Source organism: Lactuca virosa, chromosome 7 (assembly GCF_052849685.1).
Source record: "Lactuca virosa cultivar CGN04683 chromosome 7, Lactuca_virosa_CGN04683_v6, whole genome shotgun sequence".
NCBI classification, from domain to species: domain Eukaryota; kingdom Viridiplantae; phylum Streptophyta; class Magnoliopsida; order Asterales; family Asteraceae; genus Lactuca; species Lactuca virosa.
The window spans coordinates 75324472-75334994 of record NC_136432.1 but is presented as its reverse complement, the minus strand read 5'-3'; the positions used below and the strand labels follow the sequence as shown (position 1 = coordinate 75334994).

Below are 10523 nucleotides of genomic sequence, written 5' to 3'. Positions count from 1 at the left end.
GCCAACAGAAATGTCTTACAGTTTTGAAAAATGAACGAAAGAGATGATGGTCACCACCTCTGAACATTTGACACTCAAACGGCAGTTGGCTTTTGAGACAAGGTCTTAAGAAATTGAAACCGAGTCCCCATGATTGGCGAACTGAGAACCACACTATCTAAAAATCCAACTCTGAACTTTTGACATGAAATGGCATGCTACCAATAGGTGGACCTCTTCTTCTACACTGCTATCGCATATAGGGCCAACAAAAACACGAGAAGAATGCCTCTATGCATGAGGTTTGCCACTTGAATTTTCCAAACCAAAATGTTTACTTTTGATCGGACTCAATTATTCCATTTCGACGACCCCTCGTCCGAGCTGAGAATCATTTTCTCAATCAGAGGCCTTAAAAGATCTAGTTGAGAACTTACCCAAAATGCTAGGTTAGATATGGGACATCGTAGGAAGAAAGGGGTTACGGATAAGAACACTTAAGCTAGAATATTTATTGTAGAATTTTAGTGGCAGTGAAATGGTGCAGGAGTAGACATTTTGTATCGGTGAGTAAGTCTTGCACCTAAATCAGAGTTTCAGGTTCATGATGAAAGGGGTGTTGAGGTTGTCGTTACCTAATAAAGACATGATGGTTGACATGGAGGGCGGTTGTATGGATAATTATGTTAGCTGACTAAGGAACATAAAAGAAAAGTGGAGGTCGTGAAAATGATAGAACATTGTTGAATAGGATGTCGAAGACGGAAAAAAGAATTCCGCTAGATCATCGAGACATTGGGGGAAGGAAGGTTGTAGTTCAAACAATGTCACAAGAGAACACTTACGGTTGCGGTTACGATGGTGGAGGCACTCATTGTGGATTGTAAGAGGAGATGACACTGAAGAAGGACATGCCAAGATAGCATAAGGTTAGTTAGACTCGAAGGAGTTGTCATTGTATTTAATAGCAAAGCATGAAGGCTTAAAATTAGGTTGGTTGAAGTATCTTCTTTCTGTAGTTATGTTTGTCGTATAGTCGTTAATGTCTTACTCTTTTCCCCTCGTTACTTTTAGCTTTCATTGGTAATACCTACTTCCTGCTTTTTCACTATATGTGTTTCCTCTCTTTACTTTTAGCTTTCATTGGTAATACCTACCTCCTGCTTTTTCATTGGTATAGTCGATAATGTCTTACTCTTTTCCCCTCTTTACTTTTTAGCTTTCATTGGTAATACTATTTTCTACTTTTTCACTATGTGTTTCCGTATAGAATCTCTATATTGTCTTTTTATTCTTGTCCACTCTTTACTTTCAGCTTTTTACTAATATATGTTATTTTAGTTTTTATTTTTTTATCGCGCAAAATTCATTATCCACTATTACATACTAATATTTCACATGCATGACATCTAGTACCCTCATAGTCACGGTCTACATTCTGCATTCTCATAGGACTTCAATATTGTTGTATTTTTGGTGCCCTATGTGATCAAACACCCATTGGGCCAAGCCTGAGGTTCAAGTCATTCATTAGCTTATAGGTAGTTATAAGTATTTAGAACATCCACAAAGCGTCTAGTTATCATTCAATTTAATAGATAAAACGTTACCATTGTTAGATATCATCATGACATTCATTGATCTGGAATTCAATAGGAAAAAAAATAGTTCTTTTAACTTTTTAATAGATCTTTAAAATATGTTCCATTGAACTTGATAGATTTCAATATATTTTGGAAATGAATAAATTTAATAGTTATATTGAATAGTAAATAATGTTGTGTCAATCAATTGAACTTTTTTGAATGCCCTCAGCAGCACGTGGTGGTTTTAACTTATTAGCTCAAGGAAGGTGTTCAAAGATTGTCTCAACTTGTTCAGCTCCTGGGAACAATTATTCCATGATGTTCAAGATATACATATACAAACGTGATCAAATTCTCATTCACTTGCGAGAGATCAATTTATCAAGTCCTTAGAGATTTATGTTCTTATGTAATTGATCGTGTCAATGGTTTCACACCATTAAGAAGAAAACAAAAGCATTAGAAACACTAGTTAAACTACATTACAAAATCAACAATTTCTACAAAGTAATTAAAAATCTCAAATCAGAATTATCCTTAGGGGGTATATCTATATATGTACATAGTGGTGTAGTGTAGTGTAGTGTCAATCAGTATATGACTACCTTTCTTTCTTACTTGTAGTCGTAGGGGGATTAGACTTGTTCCTTCAAGCTCATAGCCGACTCTTTCTGTACCTGTCCCAAAGACCAATAACATCCATCCCATATTTTATATACAGCCTCACATGTCTATTTCGGTAATTTCATACTTAAAAAAAATGTTAATTACATTATAAATCATGAGAGACGTCTACCATCAAACTAATACGCTTAGCAGTGTCTGAACGCATCAACTCTCCTTTAAATAGCATCTGTAAAACCAAAAAAAAAAAAAAAAATACAAGATTTTTATTAATTAAATAATTATGAGAACAGAATAATCATTAATCATTAATCATTAATCACCTCTGTTGGCATATCAGGTGAGAACCAACGTAACAATACTCCAAGATGAACAACCGCCGGAATCAGCTTAAAAAGAAACGGCGTCGTTACCTGCACAATCAAAAAAAAATCGTAAAGACACGAGGGCAATTTCGTCATTTCACCAACTCTCTACAATTTACATACCAGGCTGAGAGCCGTTGTACCAAGAAGCAGTAGATACAATTTTCCCTACAAGAAAAGGGAATCGTTAACAACCGAATATGATTAGGGGCAAATTTGTAATATTACCTCAATTAGATGAAGATTAGACGCCCGGCTTAAGAGAACAAAAGCAAATTCACCAATTTGCGCAAGTGACATTCCAACCTACATTAATTAATTTTTTTAGCTTCTTAAAATAAAAAAATAAAAAAATTTAAAAACACACACACACACACACACACAGACACACAAGGGCTTACAAGAAGGGCGGTTTTGTTGGTGTAACCGAATCCTTTGACTACAGTGGCGACTACAAAAGTTTTGATAACAACCACCAGAATGACAGCTGCTAATAATATGTCAATGTGGTTCCAGAGAAACTGGACATGAATAAGCATCCCGATGCTTGCAAGAAAAAGGGCAGCAAAGAAATTGCGGATTGGTTCTACCTGAAATAAATTAAATAATATTTAAATATATTTTTTAAGAAATAGAAAGTCGGAATTTTGAGTTGAAGTTTACTTGTTCGAGAGTATGTTGGGCGAGATCAGTTGTTGAAATCATGACTCCAGCAGCAAAGCTACCAAGTTCAAGGCTTAAACCTAACTTGTCACTACACTGATCCAATCATACAATAACTTACTGTAAATAAATAATACTATTATATAAATAAAGAAAAGTAAGAGTAAGTTACATTTTTGGTCCTTGAGTATAGTCGGTTTTTGCAATTTTGGTCCTTAAAAGTTCTCTTATCAACTTTTGGGATCAAAAGCGAAAATCAGCTATACTCGGGGACCAAAATTGCAAAAACGAACTACACTTTGGGATCAAAAATGTTATTGAGTAAATAGCAATGAAGCTAACCGATGCAACTATCAAGCAGAAAGCCACGGATGCCAACTGATAAAGTTCATTTGTCTGCACATTTTGTGAATGATATAATATTATATATTATAATGAATGAATAAAATAAAGAAAATTTTGAATATTTTAGGGATTAAATTAAAGAGAAATGTGAGTACCTGGGATGATAGGCTTATCATAAGATTAAGAAACCAAGGTATACAAGTGCGTGATAATATTGATAGGACAGCCAAGAACGTGATTAAAGTCACCAACCTGATAACAACAAAAGTTGTTACAAAGTTTAGAGTAAATTACATTTTTGGTCCCTGAGTATAGCTGGTTTTTGCAATTTTGGTACCAAAAAGTTTTCTCTAGCAATTTTGATACCCATTTGAGGTTCTTGTATAGTTTTTGGTCCATGAGTATACCTGATTTTTGCAATTTTGGTACAAAAAATAGTAATTTTACTCAGAAAAGGGACCAAAAACCACAAATAAGGACCAAATTATAAGAGAAAACTATTTGGGATCAAAGTGTAAAAATCAGCTATAATCAGGGGCTGAAAATGTAATTTGCTGCAAAGTTTAATCTGTTTTAAATGTGAGTAATTTAGGACGCTATATAGTGCATGAATATCCATGGTATATGTGGTATATATGACTTTAGTACAGTTTTGCATGTAAAGAATTGAGTGAAATACAAAAATGGTCCCCGTGGTATATTGAAAATTACAGATTCAGTCCAACTTCGGATTTTGTTACATGGGTCGTTCTTGTGGTTTCATTTTGTTGAGGTTTTAGTCCCCTCCAACTAACACCGTTAGATATCAAAAGTAAAAATGAGGGCAAAATCGTCATTTGACATGGGTTTACCATTTGATTTCTATCTACTGAAAGACCAAAACCACAACAAAATGAAACCACGAGGACGAACCATGTAACAAAATCCAAAACTGAACTGAACCTATAATTTCCACTACACACCAGATACCATATTTTTAATTTAGTGTATAATAGAATTTATTTTTTTTCAATATATTGGTAAGAGGAGTTATTCACTTACGTTTTTGTCATAGATAACATGCCTTCAAGAATTCCAGAAGTACCCCCAAGGATTGGAAGCAGTGCAAATAATAAACCAACAGCACAATCCTAGCAAAAAAAATAAAATGTCTATTATTCTCAAGAATTGCTTTAACAATAAATGTTGGAAAATAAAAAACAAAAAAAAATACCTGTAAAATGAGGGTGCCAACAGTGACTTGTCCATAAAGAGTGCTAATACTATTTTTTTCCATCAAAAACTTTAACACCTGTTGTATATCAAGAAAATGGTATAATGGTAATAAAAAATTAAAAAATAATGACTTGAATAAATTAATTATGTGTTATATATAAATATTATTACCACTGCTGTTGATGACATGGAAAGGAAGGCACCAACAAATACACCTTCAGAAGCTTCACCTCCACATAACTGCAAATGAAATCAAGTGCATAAAGACATGTAAGTATTTTGCTTTTATATATAGGGAATCATAAGTATGTTGCTATGATGTGTAAAAAAAGTAAGTATGTTGGTATTATAGTTAAAAGATTTTAGTATTGTTATCAAAATGGGTGAAGAAATTTAAATATATTGCTATATAACAGGTAAAAAAATAAAGTACATTGACAATATTGGTAAAAATAGTAAAGTACATTGCTATTTCCTGCAATGTCCTACATCAAATAAATGACTTGAAAATTTAATAAAAAACAATAGAAACTCGATAAAATAGATACATACCACAGCAATTACTCCAGACAAGCACATAAAAAGAAATATCTGGAGTAGACCTCCTAAAACAGCAACTGCTCGAACAACACGTAGCTGCAATTATGTAACAGTGACAGATTAAGTGTGTGTAAATGTGTGTGTGTGGGTGGGGGTGGGGTGGGGGGTGGGGGGAGGGTGGGGTGGGGGGTGGGGGGAGGGTACCTTAGCTGATGAAAACTCCAGGCCCAATGCAAAAAGAAGAAAAATGACACCAAACTGAGCAACTGTCTCGACCTGCATGAAAATGATATTAAAATTCCCATGAGGGAAAAATGGTCATGTAACTTACAAAAATCATGAAGGGTATTTTTGTCCGAGTGGAAAGTGAATAGAAAGATGAAGTGACACACCTGAACCAGTTCACTAACAAAGCTAAGTCCCCCAGGTCCAATCACAGATCCAGCTAGCAAATAGCCTGTAATAACCTGTATGAGGACATATGTTAGAATTATAAAAGAGGGTTCTTGAGTTCTTCTATGTTTAATGCTTAAAAAATAACATAACCCCATTAATAAATTCACCAAAGTGTAAGGAATTGTTATATTTTTTTTAAATAAAAAGAGTAATTGAGAAAGCATTAATAACGATTAATGACCAGACCGGCTGCCCAGCACAAGCAAATGCAATGCCACCACAAGTTGCAGAGACAATGACAACCACCAAATCAGATATCAATCTGCAAAAAAGTAACAAAAATAGACATTAGCAGATTAGCTACAAAATATATAAAAAAAATCTTACATGTAGAGACAAAAACAAGAATCATTGTTTTATTGAGTGGGAAAGAAAAACATACCTTAGGTCTAATTGTAGGACAGGGTACTTAGACTTGGGATTGGACATGATAAAGACATTGTCCTGAGCAAAGATTTCCACAGATACAAATTACAAAATCAACTTCTCTATATTGAAATTGGATTGAATATAAAAGTGAAACTTGGAAGCATAAAATTACCTTGCTATCTATTAGTCTTGGTGTATCTTCAGGACGATTTTCATTATCCAAATTGAAAACATCATGAAGCTGAAATGACCTAAATAACAAGTGATATAAAGGTCAGGTATATTAGATTATTGACTTCCATTTGTTCTCATGATCTCTCATCCAAATTGAACATAACCTATCATAAGACTATAAGAGGTACATGTATTACAATTGTGCACTCTGTTTTTGTGTAAAGAAAAAAGTATATACAAACAGTGGGACATACTTATCCTCTTTGGTGTCATTTCTCTTCGACTTGACTCTAGCAACAGTTTCCAGAACTGCCTGACATGTGAAGCGTGTCAGAAATAATGATAAAAACCACTACTTGACTCTGTTCCTAGGAAAAGGAATTCTATAAATATTGTGCAAAACGAAGTGCTTTTGAAGTAGATAGAATTTTTTTACTCCTTTCTCAACATCATCTTTCTATTTGTACATTTGAACTTGCAAAGTAACCCATTTCACAGGTCAAACCTTTTTCAGAAACCAATGAAGAACAGCTAATTAAGTGCATAACAGGAATACTGACCAAACTAATAAATGATGGAATCATAATACATGTGGGGCAACTCCTAATAATAATCTAAATTAAGGTCATACCTTGACGTTCATATACATTAATGTATGGGTCATTCAATGTTAAATAAATATCCAAGGGGTTTCTAGACTCTAATACATGTAAAGGTTTAAGCTGACTGACAGTTGGGATTGGTAGCCTCCAGGCTCCAGCATTAATGATCTCTTTTAAACCCTAGAAACACTGGTGTCATTTTAGACATTGATGTTGATATAAACGGTCACAATGTCAGACCTAAGGTTATCTTTAGAAATAATAGATATTAGAATGATAATTGATGGTCCAGAAAAAACCATGTTGTGGAATTTGATGCGCTAGATTTGATTGGCTATCGGTTAGCCAACAAGGTAGAAACTTACATGACGAACTCCAAATCATAAGATCGTATCACTAACCTGTTGCCCTGCCACACTATTATTGAAGCTCCCAGGATCAGTACCTGAGCCAGATAGAGAGAAAGAAAACAGTTACGAGCTTTGCATAGTTACGTTTCATCAACGCATAGCACAAATTTTCAATTAAGACTTCACATTTCAAATGATTCGCACACGTACTTCCTAGTATAACTAAGCAAATAACATGAATTCGAAATGTACCTAAATGCCTGCCCTAAATAGCTCAAATTTTTAAAACGTCTGATTCTCTACAGTGTTGAACTAAATCAGAAAAAACGATCAACTAAACCTAGCAGTAATAGCAGAATTTTAGAACAACAAGAAAATTCGAGATCTAACTAACCATCGGACTGTTCATCATTCTCGGGAAACTCCTTTTCAAGAGCACGATCAAGCATGCCAGCAAAGCTGTCTTCCTTAGATCTATTTGATCCAGTAGCAGTGACATTGACGACGCTAGCCTCTTCGTTGAAAATAAACGAATCTTCGGCGGCAAGTAAACATATAAAACAGAGAAGATCGACAAGGAGGAAGAGGAAGAAAAGACGGAGAAGTGATTTTCGCAACATTGTGATGTTGTAGAGAGAGATGATAAAGTCAGCGAGAAGACTATAGTGATGAAATGGAAGAGTCACCGGCGGCGGAGAGGAGAGAGTAGTTACAGGGGAAGGGCGGAGTGTGGCGGAGTGGGAAGTACAGAAAGGGACTTCAGTGCTTCTGGCGTGCAGCGGTGGATCGGGGTGAAGTGTTTCCTATGCCACCACTGCTTCTCAATTGACGCAAAGGGTTGGCCCCTCTTGTAGGTAAAAGCTTTTGGGATAATAGACAAGGGACAAGGCTAAAAACTTACAAAAAGTTCCAAATACTTCATCAAAATTATTAAATTATTAAACTTATATTAATTATAAAGTTATTCACTAAAATAAAAACATATGTAACTAAAATAAACACATATTATTCATAAAGTCATATTAAAAAAACTAAAACAAAATAGACATTTATACCATAAATTCGTGGTTTCATATACAAAGAACATATTATCCTTATTATTCACAAAGTGATATCATAGAACCTAAAACAAAATGGACATTTATAGCATAAATTCATGGTTTTCAAACACCTAGAACATGAATATTTGGCCATGAATTCAAAATCACATTTCCAATTATGAATTCAAACATTTTACATCGTCCGTTTTCAACGTCAACACGAATACACCATAGAATTATTACGAACAAAGTTTTTTCTAATATTGTGGAAAGACATAATGTCACAACAACCAAGTATTCACTTGTTAATTTAAATGTTTTTGAATTCATAGATTCCACTCTCATATACACAACTCGAGAAGAAACCATTGACTTCGGATTCTGTTTTCCACTTTGTTGTCGCGAAGAATGGTTGTTTTCATATCATGTTGTGTTTTAAATGTAACTCATGAAGATAATCATCATTCCCATGTGGTTGGTTAACTGTAGTGTTTTATCAGTCACAACAATCCATTTCGTTACCTTCATCTGCATAATAATAATCAGAAGTAACATTGTTGGTGATCGAACGAAGTAATGTTGTGGACAACACACAACACTGCATCAGACTTAATTTCTCAATGTAGTGATTTGTGAGGTGATGTGCGTAAACAAAATGAAATGTGCAATGTCACCAATTTACCATCATTAATAGAATTTGAAGTGGCATGCATGGAGGTTAAAAAATGCAATATTGTTGGCAATATTGCATCATACTTTATTTCTCGATTTAAGTGTTTGTACTTTAGAAATCCCCATATCGGTATCGACACTCATGGACCTTCGATGACTTGTCTTTAGTAGCATGTCATGGGTCTTGATTACCATGAATTTGTTGGATTAGTGTCTAAGTCCATAACTATTTTGGTATGTACTTGACCCGATGGTGCATGGTCCTTTTGGGTTGCCTTCACCAAAGCAACTTGATAGGATGAATTATGGAGAGAAATGATTAATTATGATTTATTAATATATTATATTAAAGGAGAAATCATATTGTTTAATTAATATTAGTCAATAATTAATTAAGAATTAATTTTGTGGCTAAAAGAGATTAATTAAACTTAGAGGACTGGAATTGTAATTATAAGATAATTGCAATTGGGCTATGGATCACCTTGGAATATAGGTTGGACGAAATCTATGGGAAGCCCATATGATTTTCGTCCAAGGCATGTTCCAGAAGGGGTCCATGGGCTGCTTAGGGCTTAAGCAGTCAAATTAGGGTTTCCTTGTTAGATAACCCTAATTGCCTACCTACTTAAAGCCCTTTGAGACCCAAAAACGTGGCTAACCTTTTCAAGAGGGTTTCTGGACGTTTTTGTAGTTCTCATTCTCTTCTCCTTCTTCATCCTCTTGCTCTTGGTGTTTGTGAGCCATTAGAGGAGTGACATTTGTGACTCTAAGCTTTTCAGAAGCCAATTACTACAAGGAATAGATTGTTATTGTTATATAACAATCAAGGTAAGATCTAAACCCTATTATTATGTTTATATTGATTATCACATGTTAGATCTAGGGTTTATGGCTTTGGATGATTATTGCATGTTCATTAGACAAACTAGATCCAAAGCTTTAGGGTTTGCTTGCACACCATAGGAATGTTGTAGTGCTCAAAACCCATCAGAATTTAACTAACAAGTTTACACAGTTGAAGTCATGTGTATTTTGCCTCCACATTTAGAGGTATGGATTACATTGACCTGGATTGCCATGAACTTAAATCGTAGTCACACGAGACTAGTATGATTTAAGCTTTTCAAGTTCTTAATAAGTTTGAGTGTCCCATATACTTGTACCGTTCTCGTTAATTTAAAATTTTTGTAACATTAATAAAAATGTCTACATTATGTAACATGTTTTTTATATTTTTTATAAGAAACTTTATAATAGTAAATATCATATTCTTTATTTCGATGACAAACTACAAATTGGTAATAAAATCTCCACTTTATGGGTTATTTATTTCATTCAAACGTAAGAAAACAACACGATGTCTGGTAATAAAATCTCCACTTTATGGGTTATTTACTTGAGAAACCATGCATTAATATATCTACTAGTAATATATACGGGCAACTAAGATGAGTATGTTCCTTTATGGAAATGGCTACATGTTTTCTCTTTTTTTTACTCTCCTTATGATGGTATAAAAGCAATGTTACGTGGCCCAATG

General features: G+C 34.2%; 1 protein-coding gene across 2 annotated transcripts; it reads right to left on the bottom strand.

Annotated features, from left to right (window-relative positions):
- Positions 1 to 2024: 2024 nt before the first annotated feature.
- On the bottom strand, positions 2025 to 8133 carry KEA4 (K+ efflux antiporter 4). Of its 2 annotated transcripts, none has more exons than XM_079060489.1 (21): positions 7663 to 8133; positions 7320 to 7363; positions 6571 to 6629; positions 6315 to 6393; positions 6156 to 6217; positions 5960 to 6035; positions 5710 to 5784; positions 5522 to 5593; positions 5330 to 5413; positions 4949 to 5017; positions 4776 to 4853; positions 4604 to 4692; positions 3718 to 3814; positions 3560 to 3613; positions 3218 to 3313; positions 2956 to 3144; positions 2783 to 2860; positions 2678 to 2722; positions 2513 to 2602; positions 2337 to 2418; positions 2025 to 2242 (listed from the first exon to the last, which is right to left on the bottom strand). In XM_079060489.1, the coding sequence occupies exons 1-20, from the start codon at positions 7886 to 7888 to the stop codon at positions 2338 to 2340; spliced, it is 1743 nt and encodes a 580-aa protein (XP_078916615.1). In that variant the 5' UTR covers positions 7889 to 8133; the 3' UTR covers positions 2025 to 2242; position 2337. The 2 variants fall into 2 exon arrangements, with proteins under 2 accessions (XP_078916615.1, XP_078916614.1); XM_079060488.1 differs by having other exon boundaries at positions 2362 to 2418.
- Between the last annotated feature and the right edge of the window lie 2390 nt (positions 8134 to 10523).